The 26998-nt window shown below is 44.8% G+C and overlaps 1 protein-coding gene across 1 annotated transcript in view; it reads left to right on the top strand.

Moving 5' to 3' along the window:
* Positions 1-26998, top strand: part of BICDL1 (BICD family like cargo adaptor 1) — a 50222-nt gene that overhangs the window by 4740 nt on the left and 18484 nt on the right. The window contains exons 2-4 of the mRNA XM_057374231.1: positions 5-217; positions 4781-4996; positions 26871-26987. Coding sequence (XP_057230214.1) covers positions 5-217; positions 4781-4996; positions 26871-26987 — 546 coding nt within the window. The remainder of the gene's footprint in view (positions 1-4; positions 218-4780; positions 4997-26870; positions 26988-26998) is intronic.

Raw genomic sequence — 26998 nt, 5'->3', positions numbered from 1 at the left:
GCAGCCCCGCCCCGGCTCGTCACGGGGCCGGAACGGGGAGCCGCCGGAGCCGCCGCCCGCCGCCGCCGCCCGCGACCCCGAGCTGCTCTCGCTGATCCGGCAGAAGGAGAAGGACCTGGTGCTGGCGGCGCGGCTGGGCAAGGCGCTGCTGGAGCGCAACCAGGACATGAGCCGGCAGTACGAGAGGATGCACAAGGAGCTCACCGACAAGCTGGAGGTGAGGCCCCGCCGCGCTCCGCCCGCCCGGCCCCGGCCCCGGCCCGCGGGTTCTCCCCTCACAACGCGGCCCCTTCCCCGGCGAGCCCCGGGGGCGGGCGGCGGGCGCGGGCCCTGCCGGGCACCCACGGGACYCGCTGTGGCCGTGACGGGGAAGGAAGGGTCTGAGCAGTGCCTGCGAGGCCTGGGGGAGGCAAAGCTGCCGTTCTCCCCCTCCCCCCGGCCGAGAGCCGGCGTGTGGGGCCGGGGCCGGGCTGCAGCACCGCGCTCCGGAGGCTCCTGGCGGGCTGATCTGCCCCAGGACCACCTGGAAGARATGTGCGCTGCTCATCTCGTCACGGAAATACCTCGGAAGTTAAATTCGAACAGCAGGTACTGAGCTACAGAGCATATGTGACCCTTCTGCTTAAGCTGTTGCAGCTAAGGCTTTAGGCATGGCAGGAGATAAGCCCTAATGACACATCGCTGTTAGCTGTTTGCTCTGAAAAATGCCTACAGGTATCTGGAGAGAGCTGTTTGCCAGGAACTCGGTGGATTGAGCTATTTATTGATTTTTAATGATAAAATAGGGCTGTTACAAAGAAAAAGGCTTGTGCAGGCAGCTTTTTTTGGAACAACTCTCTTGCACAATTGTGAGAGAGCCACTATTATCCACTTTTCCTCAGAGGTACTGTTGGAATTGTATTTCTTCCAGTAAGTAATACTGCTTAGAGACAAGCCTCTCTCACCTTTCTGGAGAGAGTTTGAACAGTGCYGGATTAATGTTCACATTTCAAGTCACAGCCCTAGACCAGTCCTTTCTGCACAGTCCTGCATATTCCTGTATTCCTCCCTCACGGACTTAACATTTCTCAGGTTCAAGAGGATTTGTGAAATTACTGTATGCCCTTTGTTCTCCTGACAAAAATTCCTCTCTCTTATTAAACTTGTCAGTCTACCTCAGCTGATCCCTTCSTCTTTGCAGAGGAATCTCTCTGCCTTTGCTATTCGAATAGAAAAATAGTGAAGGTGACATTTGCTCAAATTGTTGCTTACTGGGTCTGTTTATCAGATTAGAATTTCCCAGAGTATTAAAACTTGCCAGAGTGAATGTTTCCAGGTTGATCTTTAAGCAAGAGCAGACGTATGTGGTGTTGTGCTGACGTGGTTTTCCTTAGGAGTTGGAGTAGAACCTTTCCTACCATTAAAGGAAAAACACACAAGTTTAGGTACCCACTCTGAACTCTTAGGGAGTTCAGGGGCCTCAAATACCACTCACTGTTTGAAAAAGGTAGAGATAAAARGGAGAGGGGAGAAACTATGACTTTGTAGTAATTTAAATGACATCGTACAAATGTTTACCTCTGCTCTCACAGGCCTGTTCAGAAGGTAAATGAAGAGATTGYAAACACAACCAACTGTTTACATATTTTCATCCCATTACTATCGCCCTAACTTCCCARTGTAGTAACAGATTGCTATTTTCCACGCTACCCATCTGATAGGAGTTAGTGTTATCTACTTAAGGGTCAGGTTTTTTCCACTGGATTTGGCAAATTTGACCCAGTGCTACTTCACACAAAACATCAAATTTCAATATTAATCTTCTAAAACACAGGYTTGGTAATCCCAGCATCTGCAGATTAAATCTTGGCCTCCTCCTGTTGCCACTGAAGTGAATAAAATTTCACAATAAGCTTTTTGATTTCAGAGGAAAAGAGAGGAAGGACCCACAGCTGTTCCCTCCTTCCCTATGCTGAGAACTTTCTGACAAGAAGCAAAGTCTCAGATGMGATCCATGGTGACAGCATGATRTAATRATGTTTAAGTARCACTTAGAAGGAGATATYTTCTCCCAGTTCACAGTTCAAAATYGGTTACAAGAATGAAGCCACTCCATTTCACAAGAGCCAAGGTACTGGCCTGCTCCTTGRGTGCTTTGCCTCAAGATTAAATATATTCTAGTTTTGTGGGTTCATTATTGAGGTGCAGCATTCCTGCCATACACCTACTCTGGCAAACCTTTCACTTCACAGCCGGAATTTAAATTCATTTCTAATCATCAAATTGAAGTTCTGTAATAAATTCTACCATGTGATCCTAGACAGTTTTATCCTCTGTAAGGGATTAAAACAGTTAATACTGCTGTTCYTCTGACACAGAGGAGCCTGCTGTGTCCAAGCATTTTACAGTATGAACYCGCTTTATCAGCTGGGAAACTCCCCCTTGCCTTCAACTCTTTAAATGTGACCAGCCCAGCTCAGTTAAGTGAAGCTGTTTTCAGAAGAAAATAYCTTCTAGAAAGCAGTTCTGTGTAAAAATCGATGGGCAGCTGGTGAATGGAGAGACAGTCAGGAAACAAGAAACTCCCCTACTGAGGATGGCAGTTTGCCCCATCAGCCCTACGTGCAGAAATCCCCCCTCCAGATCTGCAGCCCTGCAGGTGCTGGGGTGAGGACAGGCCAGGGGAGACATTTGCTGGCAGAGGCAGTAAGGACCAGTCAACACATCTCATCTGGATTATCCTCCTCTGCARCAGCCTCTCCGTGCCCTACTGCACAGTTCTGGTTTCTCTGTCACAACAGAATAAACTTGATATTCTTCACCTCYCTTTAACTCCAGCCTTTGTGATGGCCATTTATTCGGGCTGTGTGTAGTGGAAATTTTCTTTTGCAGTGAAGGACTAAAGTGCTTTTAAAATGATTGACAGGGCTTATCAGTGGCTTCTAAATCACATTTGGGTGTCTGGGGCACTTCAGCTGCAGTGCTGCTCCTCAGCAGGCAGAAGTTCCATTTTCCATTTAGAGAAGGCCCTGGATCTTTCTAAACGTTGCCTAGCAGTGTAAGAGGCAGAGTTATAAAAGATAGAATTTTCAGTGTGCCTCTGAAATTGTGGCTGCTCCAGCCACACTTGGACTACAAACAAAATTTCTTTGCAGAAAGAAATTGTTGTCATGGGCCAGGTGCTGGGATCTATTGCTTACCTATTGCATTAAAATACTTACATTACTGCTTAGCTCTCCTTTGCAAGGATGCTCACTCTTAGTGTCTGAAACAGAGGGAAATCCCCTGCTATGGACCAGTTTTTAATCAACATTTGAGGGTGTTTCATGGAAGTCTGGAGTTTGCAGAARGATTTGGAAGGGCACAAGCAAGCTAGTGCTACACTGCACTGCAAGGAGCATAGGAAAAGATTTGGGGAAGAAATGGAAAACATGGCATCTATATGAAAACAAAACAGATGGAAGATTAGCAATACAYAGGCCAGAGGACTGGAGGGGAACTGGAGGGTTTTGACATTCAGACCTGCTCAGGAAGGTGACAGGGACAAGGAGGCTGTGTGTCATCAGCAATAGGCACCCAGGGGAAACAGCCCCCTCACAGCCTGTGTTTCTAACAAGCAATAAAGAGCCACTTCACATAAATGCAGTGCAATTTTCTTTTCTGCCTAGCAGGTTTATTTTTCCCTCCTATCAGAAGTGCCATGGGAATTGTTCACCAGGGAACAATATCCTGGGAGAAATAGGCAAGTGCTACCAGTGTTTGGCCCAGTGGGTTTCTGTTCTTTTCTAAGACATATTCCTAAAAGACTGGTGAATTTGACAGAGTAGCAGGAGAATATTTTGGGGATCAGAGGACAACCAACAAGGAGAATACTCCTGCTTTTCAGGTTTCCCTGCTAATCCTGGGACATGCTCATGTCCCCAATCTGTGACTGTTCTGAAAGTAAATGTGGCTTCAGTCACCAGGGGAAATTCAAGCTCAGAGTTTTGGAGCAGGGATTCTTTCAAATGGGCACACCATAAACCTGCTTTGACCTGATTTGCAGCTCTGTTTCAGTCAAGTCCTCATTTAACTGAGCTTGTAAAACATGCAAAAGTTTCACCAGATTTGTGCTGTCCTTCATTTTCCAGCCAATCCAAAGCAGAGCAGAGTCTCCAGAACTGARAGTGGTTTCTAAGAAACCTGAACCCAGAACATGCATGTACATAATGTCTATAGCAACCAGTTCATTGCATCCATTGCAATTCCAGAACGGACTGCATCAAACAATGGAGTTACTGTGCACTATCAAACTCTCAGACAACTAATTAGGTCAGGAATAGAAGGAGCAAATGGATAGATGATTCAACTGTTGTTCATGAGACCCATATGACAACAAGGATGCCTCATCTACATTCCTCACCAACAGTAAGGGTACAATTTGTGTATTTTGACTATAAAAGCAATTTTAAAAGAATTATGCCACTGGCCACTGAAATATTGCTTTGGAGTTAAGCTGGACCCTGCTAAATCAATTACTCTGTCTGACCTATATATTCCGCCTATTGACATGCAGCCTACTTTACTCTTTTGGCAGTTATTTCAGTAAAAATTCAATGTGCTGAACTCCAGTGGCCAAGGACAGGCCAATTGCTGGAAGTGGAAAATGGCTTTAGTGCCAGTGACCTGCCTTGATGTGGGATTGTCACGCTCTAGCACCATTCTGTTTCTGGAACAAAGTTTCAGCCCTGGCATAGATGAGGAAAAGGAGACCTTCACCTTTATTACCTCCCTTTCTAACCTCTTCTTCCCCATTATTTAGCACCTGGAACAAGAGAAGCACGAATTGAGGCGGCGATTTGAGAACAARGAAGGAGAGTGGGAAGGAAGGGTGTCTGAACTGGAGAGCGACGTGAAGCAGCTGCAGGACGAGCTGGAGAAGCAGCAGGTCCACCTGCGCGAAGCCGACCGGGAGAAGACGCGCGCTGTCCAGGAACTCTCCGAGCAGAACCAAAGACTCATGGACCAGCTCAGCAGGGTGAGTCAGCTGGGTGCCACAGCTGGGCATGGGACAGGGTCACAGCTCTGCTATCATCCACCTCAAAGGCAAAGGAGTGGGAAAGCTCCCATACGCAGGAAAACAAATGGTTCTGCCTCTGSTCATATTACACAGGTGCCCCAATAAGACATGCTGCCTTTAAAATGATTTTACACCTCTAAGCAGTGATGCATTTCTTTGGCAAAACAGTTGTGGTTTTGGGTTTTGGTCATTTACTGCACAGTTGTCTCTCTCAACTATTTTTGTATCTAGAACTGATTTAGAAAATCTGTTTCTAATTCACTAATAAGCTGAACAAATGTAGCATGCAAAAAAGAGCTAATCTGCAACAGTGGGGCAAAAGGCTTTTTGCAGGCCTCTCTTTTTTGAGTTACATTGGCTGTAACGTTGTGGAATTGAACATACCATGTCATTCTCAGATGGTGTGTCACTACAGATAACTTCGCCATGGTTAGATGTGTGAGAACCTACTGAAATTCCTTGGAATGGCATGTTTCATCAAAGACTTTAACTTGCCTCTGAATGAAAGAGGATTTATAGTGAGGCTGCTACAAATCAGCCTAATTGACTGAAYACTTGCAGCATGAGTTTCTTTCTGACAGCAAAACACTTAACAGTTTCTGCCTGCTTCCCCCAGAAGTTAACCTGTCTTCTGGAATTAAGAACCCTGATTTTTTCCTCCCCACTGGACAGTTAGTACGAACCATAATTTTAATGCTTGAGAACACAGTCACTCCAGCAGACTAAAGCATTTGCTCGTTATCAGTTGCTTATTCCCAAAATAGCACAGAACAAAAACACACACACAGATTCATGCTGAAGAGGCCCACCTCATGCTGTAAGAACATCTCTCAGACTAGATTCTGCCAGAGMGCAGTCTCYGAGGCTGACATGGGGATTTTGCCTRTGAGAGGRCYGACACCTCAATCACAGCATTAGGACCAGAAGACTCTGAAATGGGCCAGATGTACAGGTCTTCACTCAATCTGTGTATGCAGTTGTCTTCTCTCTCTGGAGTTGACAAGAGCAAGGCTTGGGTATGACATTCTGTACTGACACTTGAGGAGTTCATTCCTCATTCCTCTGTGGATTTTCTTRTCAAGGATTTAAAAAGTCACTTAGTCCAGTGTTTTTATGTGGCTTTTAAAGAAAGCCCAACCATTACAAAAAGACCTCAACTTTCTTAGCTCAGAAACATTGTTAAGTTTATCCATGTTTTAAAAGCAATATGTTCCATGTGAGCTAAGATCTTTTACCTTCTCTGGACAAAGCAGATTCCACATACATCATGGGTGAGAGATGCCATCCAAGATTGCACAAGCCCTGTGTTTTRTCAGGTTTCTTATCCAGGGCTAAGAACTTGGCTCCCATCAGATCTGGTGACTCTCAATAATTTTCTGTGTATGTGTGATTTTTGTCACTGGCTGGAGAACRTAAGATTTGTTATAGTCCCAGCATAAGCATAAACTGGAAGAACAGACTAAAAAGTAGGAGAGGCAAACCAGACAGCTTGATTTGGGCTTCAAACCACATGGGATTAGCCTCATATGACACCTGTGCTACAGGAGCCTCTCACAGCCAGATGTTCAGAGTCACTCAGAAAAGCCTTGTTGGGGARCCACCAAGTCTACCAGAATATGGTGTCCAAGCATGGGTTTGGTTTCCTTTCATCCCTRTTAGTGCCAGAAATGCTTTTCATTGACCCACTTCAGAACTGCCACATTAAAAAAAAAGCTGAATCTTGGTGCTGCCCTTCCCGTTTCAGCCCACCCCTGCTCCCAGCTTGGAGGACAGTTTTTTTCTCCAATGCAGATGAGGCTCTAATAGAGACAGAGCTGATGTTTGCCGAGGCACGATTCAGTGCTCATTGGGTTTGTCACCTGGCCAAAACTTGCCAGTGCTCAAATATAGTCATGGTTATAGCAAGGGCATAAACAGTCTTCCTTCAGTAAGGAAACTTGGAGAAATTGAAAAAGAGTGGGGAATGATCTGTTGTCATTCTCAGGCCTTTATTTGAGGCTTTCTAAAATCTCAGCATTATATTAGCTCTTGGTTCCTGGCTCCTTAGTATTCCACATTTACTGCTCCAGAGTGCATTGGCWGTCTCATGAGTCTGGTCTCTTATTCTGAAGAGGTTACACATGTAATCCCTGAGGCAGTGGYACTGCCTAAAGCCTACACTCAGACAGTTCTGGCTCCTGTTACAACTTAGGCTTCCAATTAATAAAAAGGACAAATAGAACTGCATGGATGTGCTTGCCCATAGCCATATTATCATAGGCTGGAGTCTTGCCTGGGATCATGAACGATCGCTGAGAGAGGAAAAGTCCTACAAAGAGGTGCTGTTACAGTTTTAACATGATCTTTAAGGTGTTGCTGGTATCCTCGTGTTCCTGTTTCTGCATTTGCACCTGCCTGTTGTGGGTTGTTTGAGAGCAGAGGGTTATGAGAACTCTGGGATAAGGTGATGAAAGCTTTATTCAAAGCCTCAAGTTTGCCCCATCCAACACTCTATATCCTGCTTCACTCACAGGGCAGAAAGACAGGCTGCTCTCTGGTAGAGTCATTCTACATTAGAAGGTACTGGCTCTTTAAATTTGAATTTTGACAGTTTTTAGCAATTAACACCTCACGGCCCCATTTAACAACACTTGATCATCTCTCTCCTGGAGAAGGTATTCCCTTGGCACCAGCTTCTGTGTGTTGAATGACAGTCTCAGCCTCAGGAGCTGCCAGCCCACATGGTCCTGCTTGTTCCTTCTGGAGTCCCTGAGCTTCAGCCTCGTTAACCTCAAAGCAGGACAGCACCATCTCCTTCATCCTTCCCCTCCTCCTTGCTGCTGCTGCTGCCATTCTTTCACAAACTAATTAGGCTTTCAGACTTTTTTTTTTTAACCCTGCCTTCCCCAGAGATGAAAAGGCAATGCAAGCATACACTTAACTTTGTCTAAACCCAACACAAATGCCAACCAGCCAAGCACACACACCCACACAAGGACAGCAAGGGGATCTAGAAGGCTCTGTCTTGCAATTAATGCATGGGACTGCAAAAATCCATTGTCAATTCCAGCAAAGACTGATAAGGAAAAGTCAAGAAGAATTTTAAGTCTGTTCCAGTATCAAAAAATTAGCCTCTTGCCTCTGTCGCCGAGAGGCTAAAATAAGGTCCTTAAAATGGCTTGAGGTCTTCCGACGAGGTGGTGATATAGGAGAACTTTAAATATCTAATAATAGTAAGTAGGCTATAAGGAACTTTGTCTCCTCTTGAAATACAGCCTTTGGTTCTCTGCTTTTAGCAGAACAAAGATACAGCCTGAGGTTAGAACAGCATTAAAACATGGGGAAAATTTGGTTGGCCGGACTGGAAGCACATAGAGAAAGATATGATTGAAATACCAAAGAGCAAGTTTAAGACCTCCTCAGTAACTTTATTTTTTAATTGGATAAGTGATGATTAAAATCCCTTCTGCCCATTGCTTTGATTTCCCTCCCCCTGCCTCAGCGCAGCAAGGGTGCAGGAGCTCTCAGCAGTGTGTCCACACCAAGCTAAATGTCGAGTTTACCAAGGAGAACTGTAGAGCTCCTCATGAGCAGTGTGCCAGGGTATAAACCACTCACCAGAACAGCTCACAGATAAAAGTATAGGAGTCAAAGAACACTTCTGCTGAGAAAGTCAAGGCTTGGGAATTATTGCATGTTCTGTTTCCAGCTCCTTCAGTCTCTTCCCATCTGTTTCAGTTCCCCACTTGGATAAAAAAAGAAAAAGAAAAAAGAAAAGACACAAAACCCACAATCCTATGCTTTCTGTCCTTTTATGGGGGAGTGTGTATAGGGAAAGGTCTCTTCTTGCATGTGCACACAGCAGGTAACACAGCAAGAGTCCTGTCCCCACCTATGGGTTTCTAGGAGTTACTAATGCAAATAATAATAACAAGCCGTCCTCTTCCTATAATGAGGCAAGATATTACTACTTTGTCAGGAAGTGAATGAAAAAAGACTTTCACGCTGTTTCTGAGTGCCTTCACCAGATGGCTTTCCCACACATTTCCTGCTCCCCAGCTCTGGCTCCTGGAGCTGTTTGCTGYGTGTAGCTTGGGCAAGGCTCATCCTTCCCAGTTTAGCTGGGCTTCTTTTGTGCCACACAGAGCACAGGGGAGCAATTTCACAATGTCAGGCTCAGGTAGTTTCTGCAATGCAAATCTGTTTCCAGGGGCAGGGGAAGAGTGTCATCTTGCACTGCTCAAACAGCTCCTTGTGTTTAGAGAGGAATGCTGGGCTGCTGTGGCATCCCTCAGAGGGGCCCTCAATCACCAGCTCCTTATATTCACTCAGCATCTAGAGCCAGCATGCTGCTACAAAGAATGAGGTGTTTCACTCAATCCCTCCAGTACAGCAAGAACAGGAGCAGCCAGCCCACAATTCTCCAAAGGAGGTTTTATTTACTAACCACAAAACCCTCCTTTCAGTAATACTTCAATTGAAGGAGTACTGTTTCTCACTTCATGCTCTAACATGCAGCATGTTAGAGAACTGGCAGGCACTGCCCGGCTTTGATTTGAAAGAAACGGGTTTTTATTTAAGAACAAGCTGACCATACTGTATTCTCCTTTCCAAATTGCTTTTATTTTAAATACATCCTTTTATGGTGAAGAACACACAAGAGAGGCCGGTCTGTTGTCAGTTACTGATTTGAAGAGATTTTTCTGAATGGTTGGTTGCTGGGTCTATCAGCATAGCAACAATGTTGGTTTTAAGAAATTCAGATTATTCACTGGAAAAAAAAGTTACTGCAACAAGTGTGCTGAGCAAGATGCACTGTCTTTGCCATGCCAGAGATTTGCAGCAATTACACTATGAATTATGTCTTTAATTCCTTATTTTATCTGTATGGGTCCTTAATGCAAGCCTCCTTACGTTTCTTGTTTATTGTCTCTAATAGCCCAGCAGGGTCTATTGGGAGCTCCATACTTAGCACAGAGGCCAGTCAGGCTGAATTTAAGTCCTGCTTCAGAGAGTTTATTTTTAACCAGACAAAGATCCTGAGTGGACCTAGGTTAAATAAGAGTTGCTTTGACTACCCCTACACTTCAAGGTGTAGATTAGCTACTACACTGAATTCTTTTTCATAAAAACTCTCCAATTTTTTCTCTTCAAAGTGTTTACTGGACCTATTCAGTGAGTAGCTTTTCATAAGGACCTCCACACTGACCTCCTCAGTAGCACAGACCCCTGCATAGCAAATCTTTTCCTGCATCAACACTGAGCAGTCCAAATTCAGTGGAGGGGGAAGATTGSAGAGGAAAGGCAGAACTGCTTCCCATTGAAGGGGCTGAAGTAGCTGCTTGTCATGGCAGCTTAGGTGGGGCTGCTCATTCCTCGGGGGTAGGCAGAGAGCCCTTCCAGCATTGTTTTGTGCCTGGCATAAGGCTCACTGCTGTCACACGTACTGAGGTGAGAGCAAACAGAGCCCAGCACCAGCCAGAGCCAAACACTGAAGCAGCAAACCTCCCAGTAACCTCATTCCCCAGCTCCCCACCCTCTAGAGCATCAGCAGATCCTCACGCCACATAGCCAGATCCCTGATCACCTGGGGAATACTGATGAGAAAGGCTCCTTCTCTCCAGTTGCTTCTCCTCTAGCAGAGAGCAGTTGTTAATAATTCAGCTTCATGCCACAGYAGGCCTGGAGTGCTGAGGCTTTCCATGGTAAAGCTGTAAATATAGGACGTGACTGCAGCTGCCTGTTCTCGCCTGCAAAGTCCTTCAATGAAATGATTCAGTGCCCTAGAAGGTAATGAGGAAACATCTTGAGGTCACTGCTGAGTGGCACTTACCCACCATCCCTCTGAGAGAACAAGGAGAAAAGCTCAACCCTCTGCTGAGGGTCAGTCTGCAGCACCTGTTAACCCCATTTTAGGACACAGAGAGCTTTGGGACCTAACAGGAACAGGACCATCCAGACATGAAGGAATAAATACTGGAAGTCCCCAAGAAGTAACTTCAGTAAACATGAGAGGAAGGCACCCCTACAGAATTTGCCCAAGGATTTTGCACACATTCACTTCATGAAAGATTTTCACCCTTGAGTCCTTTGGTTTAAGTGCTGGTGAGCTCTGAGGGAATGGGCAGAAAGGGCTGTAGTTACAAGGACAAGGGGGAATATGGACAAATTGAAAGAAGGAAAATTTAGGTTATGGATTGGAAAGAAATTCCTTTAATGTGAGGCTGCTGAGACACTGGAGCAGTTTGCCCAGGGAGATTATGCCTGCCCCAACCCTAACAATGCTCAAAACCAGGTTGGACAGGGCTTGGAATACCCTGGTCTAGTGGAAGGGTTCCCTACACGTGACAGGGGGAGTTGGGACTAGATGATCTCTAAGGTCCATTCCAATCCCTTAAGAGTTCATGCTTTTGTGAAAGCTGTACATGGAATAAAGCAGGGGCTAACAAATAGCAAAGCCCTCCCTAGGAAAAGGATTAAACTACTATTAAGGCTAAAAAAAAAAAAAAAAAAAAGTTACTGTTAAGGCAGTGGAACTGCACAAATCGCTGCTCCTGGGCAAAAGGAGCATCCTTTTGGGTTCCAGGGTTTGGATGGGACCCTCATCCTCCTCTGGCGCAACGGAGCATCCCCGCCATCCCCGGGGACCCCTCACTGGTTGCTGGATGACAGCACAGCACGTCCCAGCCGGTGATGTTGCTGTGGCAACCGGGTGTGATTTCTCTACTTGTAATGCCACGACAGTCAGGGACACGCAGGGAGACGCACTTGTGACGTCCGAGGCGGGCGGGCGGTGGCCGCGGCCCGTCTGCCACCCCCGTGGGCTCGGCTCGCTGCCAGGACGTGTCCCCGCGTCGCCTCTGCGTCCCCCGCGGGCCCCTCCCCACATTTCCTCCTSTGCTCACGGCAATTTCCCTCCCAAAATCGTGCTGGAGCTGTCCCAGCAGCCTGTTGTCTGTACCACCCACCGTGAGCTCCTGAGCCTGCTGGGGGACAGGTAAACATTTTATAGCCTGGGTGAAGAGAGCCCCTTGTGAGCAGGTCAGKGAGCCCAYGCAGARTGACCCGGSCAGGGCWTGGCACAGAGCGTCTCCCGGGAGTCCAGCTCAGGGCATGACACCAGAGAAATGATTGCCTGCCCGAGCCACTGAGCCTCCAGGCTGTGCACGGCTCATCTCACACCCTCAGAGGCTCGGGGTGCCTGGATGGAGCAGCAGAGGCTGCCCGGGGAGACATCACAGAGCCACACCTCCTGCCCGACCACTACCCCCTTTCCCTCGGCAGCACATCTGCAGGACTGAGTGTCCAGAGCAGTGTCCGGGACAAACACATGTAGGTGTGAAGCCTCTGGTAGTCAGCCATACACTGTTCTTCCCTGCACTTCAACCAAGTCTAGCTCACAGCCCAGCTTTCTCCACCAGCAAGTGGTCTTAGAAGGGATTTCAAAAGATCATGCAAGTTCATGCTGCCTTGAGACATCAGCAGAACCATTAAGCTGTGAATATCTGAAAGCCAGAATCCAACATAAAACTGAAGCTGAATTTGTGCTGGAGTAAGGAGATAAAATTGTGAATGAGTCCTTTCCTCCCCACTTGCACTGCACTAAAAATTTCAAGTGGCTATTCTGTTTAGGTCCAGGTTGTTATGTTTACTGGAATTGTTTTATTATGCTGTAGCTCAGAGGTAGGAACACATGGGCAGAAGAAATTTTTTCAAAATATTTCTGCTTATTCACACTTGCTGTAAACACTTCCTCCAGGAGATTCTAGAAAGTAGGACACAGAAGGTGTTTGTATCCAGCCMCTGCATTACTAGCTAGAACCAGTGACAAACATGATTGAAGGCTTTGCAAATACACGTAAGAAAAATCCAATTAAAAGCATTTGATCGTTAAAGACCCATTCTGGGTTATAATGTTTGCACACCTGATAATGAAAGTCATTAAATTCCTTCTTTTTTCAAGTAGGATTGCTTTTTCTAAATGTAATTTAGTAGACAATAGCTCAAGAGGGAAGTCTGTTCTACACTGAGGAGGTTTTGCCAGCTGTATTGGGTGCTCTGATTACCCATGAAATCAGAGGCCTCTTGCAAAACAGCCTAGAGCTTAACTAACATTTTGTTTAGAATGGCATTTAGCAAAACCCAGTTTATTTTGAGAACAGATACAAGATCAGCAAGACACTCTTGTTGACTTCTGATGGCCACAATGCAGTGCAGAACTGGCTCATACTTGGCAGCACCACCACAGGGGTGGGAAATGCCAYCTCAGATGGGGACACAGCAGCATCCAGAGGCAAGGATACAACAGGAAACAACAGACAGATGAGGATATAAGTCAAGGTACCTGCATGTCAGAGCAACTAGAATAAAAGGCTGCTCATGAACAGCCCATGAGATCATTTAATTTGGAGGGACATACAAGCTGGCCTAACCATCTCAGTAGGTATCCTTCTCCAGAGGTTCAGTTCTGTAGATGCTGAGATGTGCACCAGTTTTCCATCATGAATGGGATCCCTGTCTGTGTTTGGGGGCGGACTGCTGAGGTCAGAAGTGTTGGGAACAATTCCATTAACTGTTCTTGCCCTCTCCTAACCATTCTTCCCTGGTAGGTTCTAACGTTGAAGCATGGAAAGAACATTTTTAAAAGGAAGAAGTGATGGATAGTTTAATCTGGGTTATGACTCCATGTCCCTTACATAAAGGGCAATGTGTATAAATTGCAGGATAAGAATTAGACTGACATTAAAATAAAACAGCTGTAAGTTTGGCTGAGAAAAGGAGATGGCCCAGAGATTCCACAAAGTCTCCAACAAAGGAAACTTTTGGGAAGTGGCCAAGCAGTCACCAGTCAGGCAGGGCTGGCCAATTTTTGCACTGATACGAGAAGAACTAAGCAAAGTTAAATCTGAAAGAGACCTTCTGAGGTTTCTCTTTTATGCAGGCAAGGGTTTGACTAACATCAGGTCAAATCTTCTTGCTATTTATGAATACTAAAGAATGAGGCAGAGAAGCCTGAGGAAATAAGTGATCTCAAGGGCTTTGGAACTGACTTGCATTTCCACTCTACATGGATATGAAGTAATGAAAGGGTGAAAAAAAATGTGAACAGGGACTGTCAAGATGCTTCAATAGACGCAGATTTTGTGGGAGTCATAATTTTCAACAGATTTATGTTTAGAAGCCAAATGAGAAAGCCTAGAATGACCATGTTTGTTCAAAAGAGATTGTTTGTAGAATGTAACAGTGTGATATTTGTCTAAATAACATCTATTGATCGGCTATGAAGTTGCACAGGGATTTGCCAACTCAGATTATTCCTGTAGGTTTGCTTCTATTCCAGAGAGATTTATTTCCCTAGGCCTTACTGGATTTTGTGCACTGAAGTGCACAAATTCTCCCTAAATGTTCTGCTGCTTAGCCTTTATTTCCCTCTCCACCTTAGCACAAGAGACCAGACTCTTAGTGARGACTGACTAATAAATATTTAAAGCTTTAAGAGCTGCAGGCAATCACTTAGGAAATTGATGATTTCATTAATACCACCTCTTCCTGGGGCCTTCCTGTGCCTGAGGCACTGCTGCCATGGGCACAGGCCCTCACCCTGCAGAACTGCAGACAAGGAGGGTTCTCCTAGTCTTGGGCTGCTTTATCAGCAGAAGCTGCAGTAAACCAGTCCAGGCATTATCCAATCCAGCAGCTCAGTTAATCTCTGCTTACCCAGATTAACTCTGGCATCACGAGACACRGCCCATCAGCTGCAGTCTGGCTCTCAGCAGCTCCCTCCTTTCAAAGGAGTTATTTGCATCAGGCTTTCAAAACTTGGGAAATTCCTTCTGTCTTCCCATCCTTCTTAATCCTCTATCAAGAGGCAGTATYAGAGACTAATAATGTCACATTGAGGGAGAGGGAAGGAGACAGGCAGCATTTCTCCCTCATTGCAGGTCGCTGCCTCACCTCAGCACAGGAAGGGACAGCTCCAGACCACACAACTTCAGTGCTCCTGGTCCCAGACATGGGCCTCCTCCAACAATCTCTGACCCTTTTCATGGCCAGAGAACACCCTGCCAAGAAAATATTTTGCTGTGTGAAACAGACGGTGCAGAAGCCTTTTCAAGCATGAACTTGATCAAATGAAGATATTAACTCTCCAGCTTCTTTTAATCTCCCTAAGCAGAGCTATAAGGCACCCCAGGTCAGGGAAAGTGACATAATTGACCAAAATGCCTGTCCAGACCCACATACCAAGTATGTGGTGTTAACCCTGCGCACAGATCAGTGGATGTGGCACAAGCACCCAGAAGCACCCAGAGCGCAGTGTCTGTGGTATAGCTGGGCTCAGACATGGAGGAATGAGCTGGTTGGCTGTACAACCATTGACAAAGCACATAGACCTCCATCTGTAAGGACATGTACAGCATCACCTCCTCYACTCCTCCTTCCCCTCACACCACTTGGCATCTGAGACCTTTGCATGAGGCACCTGTGAGTATTTCAAGCATGTGGAGGGGACAGTTTTCGTTAAACCTCTCTCAGCACCACAGACTGAAATGGTTTCTTTACACTGTTTATTCTTGTTTATACTCTGCTGATGCCACAGAGTGCAGGTGGCTGGACAGGGAATTCACAGTGCTGCAAAAGCCTTGTCTGTCCCTCCCCACAGCACTGGATGAGGCCACTGCTGGATAAAATGGAAAAATCAAGGCTAAGCTGCAACTGCTTTAATTTCRCACGGACATTTTTTGCATGTGTACCAGTCCTCCATATTCATCACATAAGAGGCAGTACTTCAAAGGCACTCAAATAATCACTTCTTGGTGCATTCCACCAGCATCGTTAGGCAAATGTCCATAAATACCCTTCTCACATATCTTGTTTCACTCAGATTATCCTTGTCTCCCTGGCAACTGTCAGATGATGTATAATGCTAGCAGGGATTAGCCCCAATGAGCCTTATAACCCTCGTGTAAATTCTGACTCTCTGAAGGGACCTGGCCAAAACACTCTCCTTTCCTGGTAGTGTTTAATTGTTGCCATAAACAGTATTAAATCCTAGACCCTTGCAGTCAACCTCAATAAGGAAGAAAATGAATAGAGATCTTTTTAAGTGGTAGTATTTGTCTTGTCCTCCAAATAAATAAGTTTGAGACTTATTTATATACTTGGATATACTTGGCTTGACACATAAAGCTGTATTTTGATCGGTACTTAGAGAAGGCTTGTGCTGAAAACTTGAGTTCTAATGTGTTTTTCGTCCCTTGTTGTCAGTGGGGATCACATTGGGAAATTCCAAATCTCTGCAAGAGCTTAAAAGATTTATGCTACACTTTAACCTATAAATTTCTGAAAACTAGCTAGGGTTCAGGTCATTATTTGATATGACTTGACTGTCTGGCATGGGTTGTACTGAGCCTTTCTGCCTCTGAATAAGCAGCTCTGGGCTGCGCTCTCATGCCCCACTGCTCAGGCAGACATGRCCAAAGCATCAGACCAAGGAGCTTCAACACATTCTCCCCTTGCAGGAAGTTTGTCTCTACTTCATATGATATCTGGATCTGCTGAGGAAGAAGTTGGTTGTCTCATGTGGCCTCCCTGGGCACCCAAAGGCAGCTTTTGCCGTGTGTGGCCCTGATATGAGAGCTGTCTCCACACAGGAGATGCAGAGAGTGCCTGTCCATGGAGCTGTGCAGSACTGCATTATGTACAAGTGCTAAGAGTTGGAGATCTAAGTGGTGAAAGCCTACCTGTGCAGCACTAGTGACATGGTTAAACTACTTGTTCCTCCTTCAGTCTACTCAGTTCTTTATAATGTTCCAGATTGGGAATATCTGCTCTAATTCAACAGAACAATRAAAAATATCTTTAGGCAGAGCCAAGGAAAGGAGGCTGAAATCAGCACCAGCCTTAGGAGCAAAACCAAATCCAGATACATTACAGCAGAAATAATAGTATTTCTGTAATTAGGCAAACAAATCTCTGGCACAGCATTGTGTGTAAAAATGAATTCAACGGTGTGTCATGGCTGATACTTCTTGGACTAATCAACTAGAGAGAGCTGAGAGAGGAGGGGAAAAAAACATTGTTCCAGGAGGTAGTTCATGAAACAGCCAARCCAAGGGGTGATGGGGAAGCCAGYGACAGGCAGAAGAAAATCCAAATCCTGGCACAAGCTGGTTAACAGTGATGCAACCTGATTTTTTTGCATGCTTGTGTGGACCTGTTAGCATCCCGGCCATCTGCCAGCTCCAGCACACACCTCACCACATGCAAGGCTTGCCAGGAGGGGAAAAAGGGATCAGTGGCTTAAGGCAGGTGATTTTTAGCACAGATAGGATAAAAGTGCTCCTAACTCACTCACATGTCTGTGTACTGGCAGAAGCTATAAGCAGCACCATTTTAGACACTCCAGCACACAGCAGGCGCTCGGGAGATTTAGTACTGCTACCACTGGCTTGTGCACATAGAGAAATTCAGCTAGAGCAGCAGGAGTAATAAAAACTGCTGAGAGCTGAATACCACAGTCTCCTCTGTCRCTGGTCACATTATTCTTGATTTCAGGCAGCGAGAGGAAGAGAAAGTTAATCATTTATGTGCAGCAAAGCTAGGGAAGATCCCAGTTTGAAATCCTGCTGTAATAGCAGTAGAAATGGAGTAGATCAGCCCACGATCAAGTGCGGAGAATCCACACACACTCAGGCAAGGCAGCCCTCTCTGCTGAATATAAAGTGATAAAACAATATACCTGGAAAGCAACAAAGGATGCCACAGGTAAAGTATGAACACTCTCGAACAGGACTTTGAAAAGGAAGCACACTCAACAGTAACTCGTCAGAGAATCTTTGAAGCTGAGGAACAGCCACTGCCACACTGCTTTGGTTGTGCTTTTCTTGTTGCACTTTATAGCTGGTCTCCTGTTCCCCAGGTAGGGCCAAAAGGAACATGCACAGGGTACAACATGTCATTGGTATTCAGTTCTGCTTAAAAGCACCAGAACAAAAAGCAATATTTTCCCTAAAGGGCAGCTGGAGGTCTTAGCAAACTCTGCCCCTCCTAGACAAATCAATGAGGAACTTTGGTGAAGGAGGGAAGCATGCTTCCCTTTTCTCTGTTTATCAAGGATGCTATTTCTTACCAACCCAAGCCTCAGCAATGAAATCTTCAGCCACCAGAGAAAAAAGATCCTTTTTCAGCATCAGACACAGGACAGGCTGCTAATTCTGTCTGTGAATGTTTGCCAGTCTGAGACCCTGTGCAGTGCTTACAGGTGCTGATTTGCAGGCAGTCCCACACCAGAGCTGTGGGTCAGTCCCAGCCCTGCCTGGCACCTGCTCCAGCTCAGCCCAGGCTTGCTGAGAGCTGGCTGTGTATGCATGGAGTCAGCTGTCAGAAAGCAACAGCCTCTGTGCCAAAAAAACACAGCTTGAGTGACTCTTATCCCTCTAAGCAGCATCTTAGACAGTGGGGGAAAGGGCTTTCAGTTAAATGACACCTGAYCTGGATTTGCAGAACCTTGGCTACAGGTGCAAGTCTAAGAAGTTTGTGCCAAACTGGTTGCCCACAGCCAGGCASAGTTTTTGTAACACTTTCAGTGGACTCTCTCGCAGGCAGTTACTCTGACRCAGCTGCTGGGATGTTGCTACAGCTGTTTTTTCTTCCTCCAACAGCACTGCACCACTTTTCCRTCAGCAAAACAGCTGAATAAATGAAGGGGTTGTGACTAAGGTGTCTTCCCCCACACAGGACCATCCACATTTTGCCTTTAGTGATATTCAGACACACCAAAGCTGAAACTCRTACAGAGAGGGGCTCTYTCCAGTCCTGATAACGATTCCCCAGCATGTGTATGATTTGGCAGAGTATAGTATATTTTATATGCCATCCCACAGCATGAGCTTCACCCACCTCATTTTTCAGTTTCCTCTCCACATCTACTTGCTTTATTTTTTATTTCCAMGCACAGCTTTCTGTAGGACTTGAAGTACCAAAATGCCAGTCAGTTTGCCAAAAGCTGTTATTTAAATAAAATTAATGCAACAGTCTTTTAAAAACAAGATTGTAGGAGGACAAAGTTGCAAGGAGAGAGCCACACTTCCACCCTCCCCTCATCCAGACACTGGCCACAGCTGCAGCCATGCAGTCTCTCCAGAGGAGCACCCCACCTGCCAGGCTGACACAWGCATAGCATATGGCCACTTGCAGAAGGATTCAGAAGCTTCCCAAAAGCTGGGTTACAGGGGGTATTTGGAAAATTTATCTTCAGCTTTGAATACACCTGCTGTGGATTTAGGCTCCGGTTCACGCTGGAGGTTACTATTGCATATTTGCTCCTACTTGCAGCTGTGGAGGTGCAGACTGCTCTGAAATCCCAGCCATGCCCTGAGGATCTGGGAATTAAAGACTTAATCCCCTCAGTGCTTACATCTGTGCACTGCACAAAGGGTAAACATGCCATGTTCCAGCATCTGCTGCTCCRAGTCACAGGGTGAACCTGGGTGGAAACAGAGCAAAGCTGGGCTGAAAGGAGACAGTGCTCCTGTCCTTATTACCCGTGTTAATGCACAAAGTATAGATTCAGCTTGAGCAGATCAAAGTGCTCAGATGTTGTTACTAACACATTGTAATTATCTTTTGTCAGTAATCACCAAGAGCAAGGTCTGCCTCATGCTCAAAGTCTGCTCCAAAGACCTTATGCTCTAAACAGGTCTTTTCATGCTGCCAAGAGGGAGARCAATTCAGATATAGCTGGAGGCTGCCAAAATAGAGGAAGAAGCACTGCTAAGTTAAATGTATCTCTCTAGAAGCTTTTTGTCTGCAGGTATTCAGCACAGTTCTTTTGTGTTTAGAAACACAGATCAARTGCTAGCTGACCAAGAAATATTTTCATGTAAAATATTACTTAACAGCTCCAGAGCAATCCTTTAAGAACTTAGATTTGTACCTTTTTATTTAAGCATTGGAATGTRTTTCATGGTTTGGGTTTTTCCAAAACTTTGTGATGGAGTTGCTCATTTTTGTGGCATTCAGCTTCCATTTATGACCCTGTTGCATCTATCAGTGGTTAAAACATTTAACGAAGAGGAAGCTTTAATGGAATAGTTAGAAGCTGTAGCTTTCATCCTGGCCAATATTTTCTAAAGGGTTTGAGGTTCCTTATTTTTCCACAGAAAACAGCAAAAAGTTCTACTGCATTGGCTTCTCAGCCTTCTGCACTAAACATTTCCATATCTTGCTTTAGTCAAGCCAAGCTCCAAAAAAACATTTCTTAGCTCTTCTTCCTCTGACTTTTGAATTAAATTTATCAAGTTTTAAAGGAAATGAGCAAACACACATCAGCACCATTTTTAAGAAACAGCCTGATAGAAGTTATTTGGAATCAAACTTTGCAGGAATTTAAAAGCTAATAAAACATCTCCAGGTCAATCTACCATAAAGTTTAAATATACGTTTGAGCTGCTAGTCTGCCATCACATATTAGATATCCCCAGTGGAACTCAGTTAATTTGCCTTGAAAGAAAGGAGAGAGAATGCTTAAAGCCAGAGTAAGAAACTGCAAAAAGCTTAATTATTGTCTGTTTCTTCCAGGCACAACCATTTKAGTTTGAACACCTCCAGGTTTAAAGTCTTAGACTAAAACAATTTCATTAAAAAATAAATTCAAGGATGAAGATTGGTTGTCCTGACTTCAGGCTACCATGGAAAGACAGCCAAGCCTATCAGAGAAGGAGCAGTGTTACAKTTCTTTGTCTCTACCATTGTAACCTTCTTCTTAATTTTGCAMAAGGTTAAGTCTTCATGTTTCCAGTTCAGTTATTTCCAGACTACTCAGGCATTTTGTATTTCATTATCCTCTCATCTGACCCACACTTTTGGCTAACTAGAAACTTACAGAAAGAAACWTTTTTTTTCAGCRTTAAGCTCATRTGGAAAAGTCAGACTGAGCTTAAGCAAATCTGGATTAAAAACTCACATGAAAGATAATGGCCAAAATGGTCTATCAAGATAAAATATGCCTTTTTCCGGGGAAAAAAACTTATTAGTGGAAATTAATCATTACAAATGCATTAGAAGTTATCTAGGAGAGCAGACCATAGAACTTACTGATGCAAAACAYGAACCATCAACTTTCAAGCTGTCCCATTCCCTCTGCTAGTCCAAGACAAAAATTCAGCCACTGCAGTCTCACCCAGGCAAGAGGGGAATGACAGACTTTTTAACCTGAAGGTCCCAGAGCCCCTTGCAACAAGGCTGAGCTGCGCTGCACTGAATTAACGCAGCTCCACCAGAYTGATTCTTGCAGCCTGTCTGCTTCCATGTGCAAACAGGTAACAAATGCTTCACTGCAGGTGATGTGCAGCATGCCCACAGAACCAGAAGAGCCTGCTGATGTTACATGTAATTACCCTATTCCTTCTCACCATCCTGTAGCCAAACGGCTGCCAACAAGCCCGTGTTCAGCTCTCTGCAGAGCCCCACAACAGACACTGCGGGGCTGTCTCATCTCCCACATTTCTTCTGCAAAGCAGGATTTGCACACTGAGAGCAAGARCCACGTCGTGCACTGCTTAGCATGGCGTGTCCTCCAGGCACACTTTGTCCTCTGAATTATCTCCAGTGCTAATTTATTGCAGCATTCAAAGCATCGTGCCTCTGGCAGTCCCTCCCACAGGAAGCTGGCTGACTCATTTTTCCACACACTCTATTTTCCTCTCCACAAGAGCCAAATGCTTGGTCAAGAATAAACCACAAAAAAAACAAAAAGGGAGGCTCATGTTTAAGCACCTCTTAAAACGTGCACAGCCCACAGCCACTTGTGGAGCTCTTTCTTTTATTGAAACAATGGACCTGGAGCTGTTACACCCAGGTAGAGCTGCCCCCATACGGCACCCTACTGCCCTTGCTTSTGTTCTGAACAGCAGTTCCTAATCCTGTAAATTAATGTAGCCCAAGCTAATGGGGTTTGGCCTCAATCAGACACCTAGTGAGCACTTGCTAAAAGACAAGATGAAGACCACCATTTTGCATTCTTCCCCCAAGCTCTTTCCCAAAGCATTCAGATGTTTGTCTTGAAAACTGGTTCTGATACATCACATAACCTTACAGGAAGGGAAAAATGGAACAGCTGAATTGCCAGGAAAACCATGACTATCTRCTTTTTCACACTTTGCTTAGTGGTRCAGCAAAAGTYCASTATCTTTGTTAAAAGGATTTTTCAAGGACTCTGGAAAATAAAAAAGCAGCAGTAGCTTTTCTCCATCTCCAGCCATACCTACAGTCCTCCAGCCACGAGAAATAGAGGAAGCAACTAAAGTCAGACAATGCAAACTCTTTACCTCCCAAAACCAGGMACTGCAGGTCCAGCCTGAGAAGAGCCAAAGTTTGTAGATGTTCCCACCAAGGAAGTAAACATCTCTGCTCATAACTCCACCTCAAGGAGCAGGTACTGGGAAACAACCAATTTATTGGCATGGGTGGAGTATCCCAGAAAACCAGGATTCTCTTCAGCACCAAGTGCTGCTGGTTGCATTGGCAGGACAGCAATCCCAATCCTCTGGAGCTTCTCTCAGAAGCCAGATTAACAGCTTTTTAAAAATTACTAATCTAAAGCAATTTGTTGTTGTTGTTTCCTCTTCTGGTTACGTTTTAGTAGCCAAACACATTTTTCTCCCAGAGAAGAGCTGGGAATCCAGAAACCTGCAGCCAAGGGAGGCAGCAATTAGTGGTTTGAAGTATTAATGGGACCACAGTGGGAACGGGGAGTCCCTTGAACTCAGCAATTAGCAAATTAATAAAAGGGGTAACACACTCTCCTGAGTGTTACAAATTTAGCACTAATTAGAACTTGTCTTTCTTAGCTATTTTAGGCAAGAAAATCTTCAATATCCTTTGTTAAATCTGAATAATCTTGTYTGTAGAAGTAAATCATAYGGAAACATTGGTTTCTTCACCCAGYTACAGTCTATTAAACTTTTTCCATTCTCCTTTTCTTTCTGACATGACTTATAGCTAGGTATTTTGTATACAGTTAGCTTTATTTATCAAATCTTACCCCAAAGGAAGGTTTTCTTTGAATAAGACRAACCTACAGGCCATTAATTTGTCACAGTCCATCCCAAATCTCTCAAAGATCCCCACTTCACAGGAATGCCAGTGCTCCAGTTTATTTGTATTTATTTCATTTATTTATTGCTCATATATTCCAGATTTTAAACTTCACAGTTTTTGTAACTGGCGAGCATCTCTTTCTGCCAAACATCTACATAGTTTTGTGTATTTAGCACTTGGGAATTAATCACGAGAGAAGCTTAATCAAGTTTGCAATGATGAAAAGCCCTTAATTAGAGCAGAAGCCAAAATGTCCTCCTGCTCTTCGTTTCTTGCACTGCCCAAATCTCATCGAAACCTTGCCTGAAGACCAGAAAACAAATCTCACAGTTGATTGAATATATCTAATTGTAAATTGATGTCTATGCTTTTGCAGATACGTTTCAAACCTTGCCTAGTGGCTGTGTTGGCCAATTTGCCCATATCCAGGAAATTAATTCATTTTTAACTACAGAGCAAAGCTGTGATGTTGGGCAATGTATGTCTGCCTTTCTGCAAAGAATATTACTTGTCTGTAGCAAAATCAGTGCATTGCTAAATGGCATAACCACAAAAGATTTAGCTTTTAATGTTTAGGAAACACTGATGGAGAAAGCCCCACAGGCGGGCTGAGGCAGAAAAAACTCACTTCCATTTAACAAAAGCCATATTGAGCAATAAAGAGAAAATGTAGATGAAAGGTTACCTSTTCATTGATACCACTAAGTAAAAAGAGCATGTTGGAAGAAATCAGTGGTGAGCCCATGGTTTAAAACACACATGTACAGGTACGCATCAACAGTAGTGCTGAGAGCTGAAGCAGACACGATGTGAAAATAAACCCTAAAGCCTGAGAAATATTGGACACTGTCAAGGTGGCTTTCATAAATTAATGCAAGCTGATGTTAAAATCTCTATTTTATAATCAATTAGAAAGGCTCGTTTGGCAGCAGTATTAATAATCTCTGAAACAAATGCAGCGTGAAAAGGAAGATTCCATCACCAGAGCTCAGCTCAGAAGACTTTGTTTCATGTCTAGAAAAAAATGGATGAAGACTTTTCCTTGTTAGCCTGTGGAGGGAAACACAAAAAACAGTAATTTCTGTTTACTTCTGCTAAACAGCTGATCAGAGAGTATTTTTGTCTCTGTGTGAGGCTAAAGCATTATTTTTACTTTAACTGGGTGAGGTAGCATGCAAATGGTGCTCACTGAAGTGACACTGTAACATCCCGTCTGCTTTAGGGCTCTAAATGCTAACAATAACGGAGTCCTTTTTACTCTGCATGTAGGTTATAACTGTGGAAATAGATGTGTGGGCCTGTGGGCTGGCCAGCACGTGGTGATGATTTAATGCTGGTGAATACAAGTCTTACAGTCCTGCAAGCAGTCTGGTACTGGAGAGAACCTCTGAGGTCACTTCATTTCCTTTCTGTCATAGGCAGCCCTCTGAAAGAAGCTGTGTGATAAAGTGACCCAGCTCCATTACAAAGTTAATTTTTTGCCACCATTTCTACTACTGCAATGGTGCAGGAAGAGGAATCCTACAGCAGGTCCTTGGAAATGTAGAAATCTTCCTATTGCCAGCCTTAATACACTCTTATCCGGTTTATTCACATCTTTCTTTTCTGCCAAAACTCTGCTTCTGCTTAAATAGCTCTTCTCCCTCCTGTGTGCTCATCCGTGATGTATTTATAGGGAGTCCTCTCTCAGCATTCACTGCATGAGATAAAACAAGCCATCCTTTTTTTAGACTCCTTTCGTATAACAGACTTTCCACAATCTGAATCATCCATGCAGCTCATCCCTTCACCTGCTCCAGTCTGAGCATGGGGAGCAGAATGAGCGAGAACAGCTATATATTTTCTTACCAGAGATTTTTACAGTGCCATTAATACTCCCTTGTTTCCTTACTGCTATACTGTACATTTATACTCTCTGTACATAGAATTCCTCAAGCATATAAATTATGTTACACAGGGAGCCATCAAATACTAGTGTGTCATCTCCTCTGGTGCCACTTGTGCTCCTTGGGAGTGTGGTCAGCATCTTGCAGGCAAAATCCTTCAGTGTTTTTCATCTGATGCTTTTTCATCCTTGATAGCTCCTGCAGAGTGTTTCAGCATGGAGATGTTTCAGCAGTCATTACAAAAGCAAGTGAATCATTCAAAAAAAGCAMAATCCATCCATCCATCTTCTTTAGTGTCACCAATTAATAGCTGCTCAGGATGCTTTGCAACCTATAGTAGCTTAAGGGAAGAAAAATAACCAACCTCTTCCTGTAGTGCTGTGCTGTCATTATATTTTATGTAACCTGCCCATGCAAGGAAGCTTTATTAAATAAGGGAGGCAATATGCAAAGGGTTCTTATACAAGGCTTTAAAGAAGGGGGGAAAAACAGTGTAAGAAGGGAAGAAAAAAACTATTGGTAGACAAGATTATTTCTCTTTATTGGAACTCATTTCTCTTCTCAGAAGCCRGTGGTCAGAGCCTGATTTGGTGGCCACACTTCTGTCTGCTGCTGGCCCTCCAAGCAAACAGYATTGGGGCCAGCACAGTTTCCTCCCCTTGATGGAGCTGGAACAGCCTTTTACCTCATGCTTCTGGTTTGGAATATTTTGCTGCAGACTGTGCAAAGTAAGGGAACATTTTTAGAAGGGAGCAGTGTTGCCTTCATGAGCACATTAAGCTGGGTCTGTGTGCTCATTGCTCCAGTCACAAGCTGCCAGAGCAGAGTCATTGCACCCTTTGGTGAAGCTCTGCCTTGGGGACTGTCAGAGCACCCAGAGTCAAATCCTGACCCACATTTGCCTGACATTAGGATGCACCCCCCAACCTGCCCACAGCTGCCCACTCCAATCCCTCCTTCCTATCTCACCTCCCTATCTAAGGCATTGTGGCATTTTTCACTGGACACACCCCAAGCAGAGCAGCAGTGCCACTTGTTGAGGGGAATCAACTCAATTCCAGCCTGTGTGCTGGAGTTGGAGGTCTGTGCCTAAGTGTAATGGAACCTGATGGAAGCTAATGAAATAGAAAACCATCCATTTGTGCTGTCTCATTAGGGATTCATCATAAAAGCCTTATGTTGTTTTACAAGCCTAAACAAGTGTGTTCACATGTAAAAATCAGCCATAAAGCTGACTGGAGAGTAGTTAACATGTCTAAGCTGTCATTTGGAAGGGCTGCCTCAAGCCTGAATCCTGCAGGTAGGATTGGCCTTTCTGCTGTCCTCAAACCACCCTGCGTAAGTGGGACATCTCTCCTTCAAAATGGGAAAGAGGGACAAGCCCAGGGATCCTGCACTGACAGTCATGTGGAGTGGATGTTTCTCCATCTGGCCCTGACAGGAGCTGGGAATCAGAGGCAAAGAGCATTTGTTATTTGAGAGCTGTGCCAAAGATGTTCAGAGGTTAAGAGTGTGTAAATCTAGTAGGRGTGTTTCCTGGTCTTCTCCTCAACTCCAGCTAGGCTACAATTTTTAAGACAAAATTAATTTTCTGTAGGACACAGGAATCATTGTGTTTTTCACAGTGGAAAAAACTTATGGGCTGTGTCCCCTTGGCTGCCCCAAGGGAAAAATCAGTGTGGTTTAAATGGCAGCTCTCCCCAGTGTCTGTCCAGGATGAGATTTTCACTCACCCAAACCGTGCAAAATTCAGAGTTTCTGTGGAAACTGGGGGTTGTACAGAAGTTTTATTGGGACAGGTGTCCCTGGGCAAGAGGAGGTGGCTGCTTTGGGTGTCTGGGGTAACTCCAGCTGGTGTCTCCTTGCAGGCATCGGAGGTGGAGCGGCAGCTCTCCCTGCAGGTCCACACCCTCCGGGAGGACTTTCGGGAGAAGAATTCCTCCAGCAGCCAACACATYGTGCGGCTGGAGAGCCTCCAGGCCGAGGTGAGTCACCT

Source organism: Malurus melanocephalus, unplaced genomic scaffold (genome assembly GCF_030028575.1).
Source record: "Malurus melanocephalus ecotype Western Australia unplaced genomic scaffold, MMel_1.1 scaffold_219, whole genome shotgun sequence".
Taxonomy (NCBI): Eukaryota; Metazoa; Chordata; class Aves; order Passeriformes; family Maluridae; genus Malurus; species Malurus melanocephalus.
This window is presented reverse-complemented; position numbering and strand designations above follow the sequence as displayed.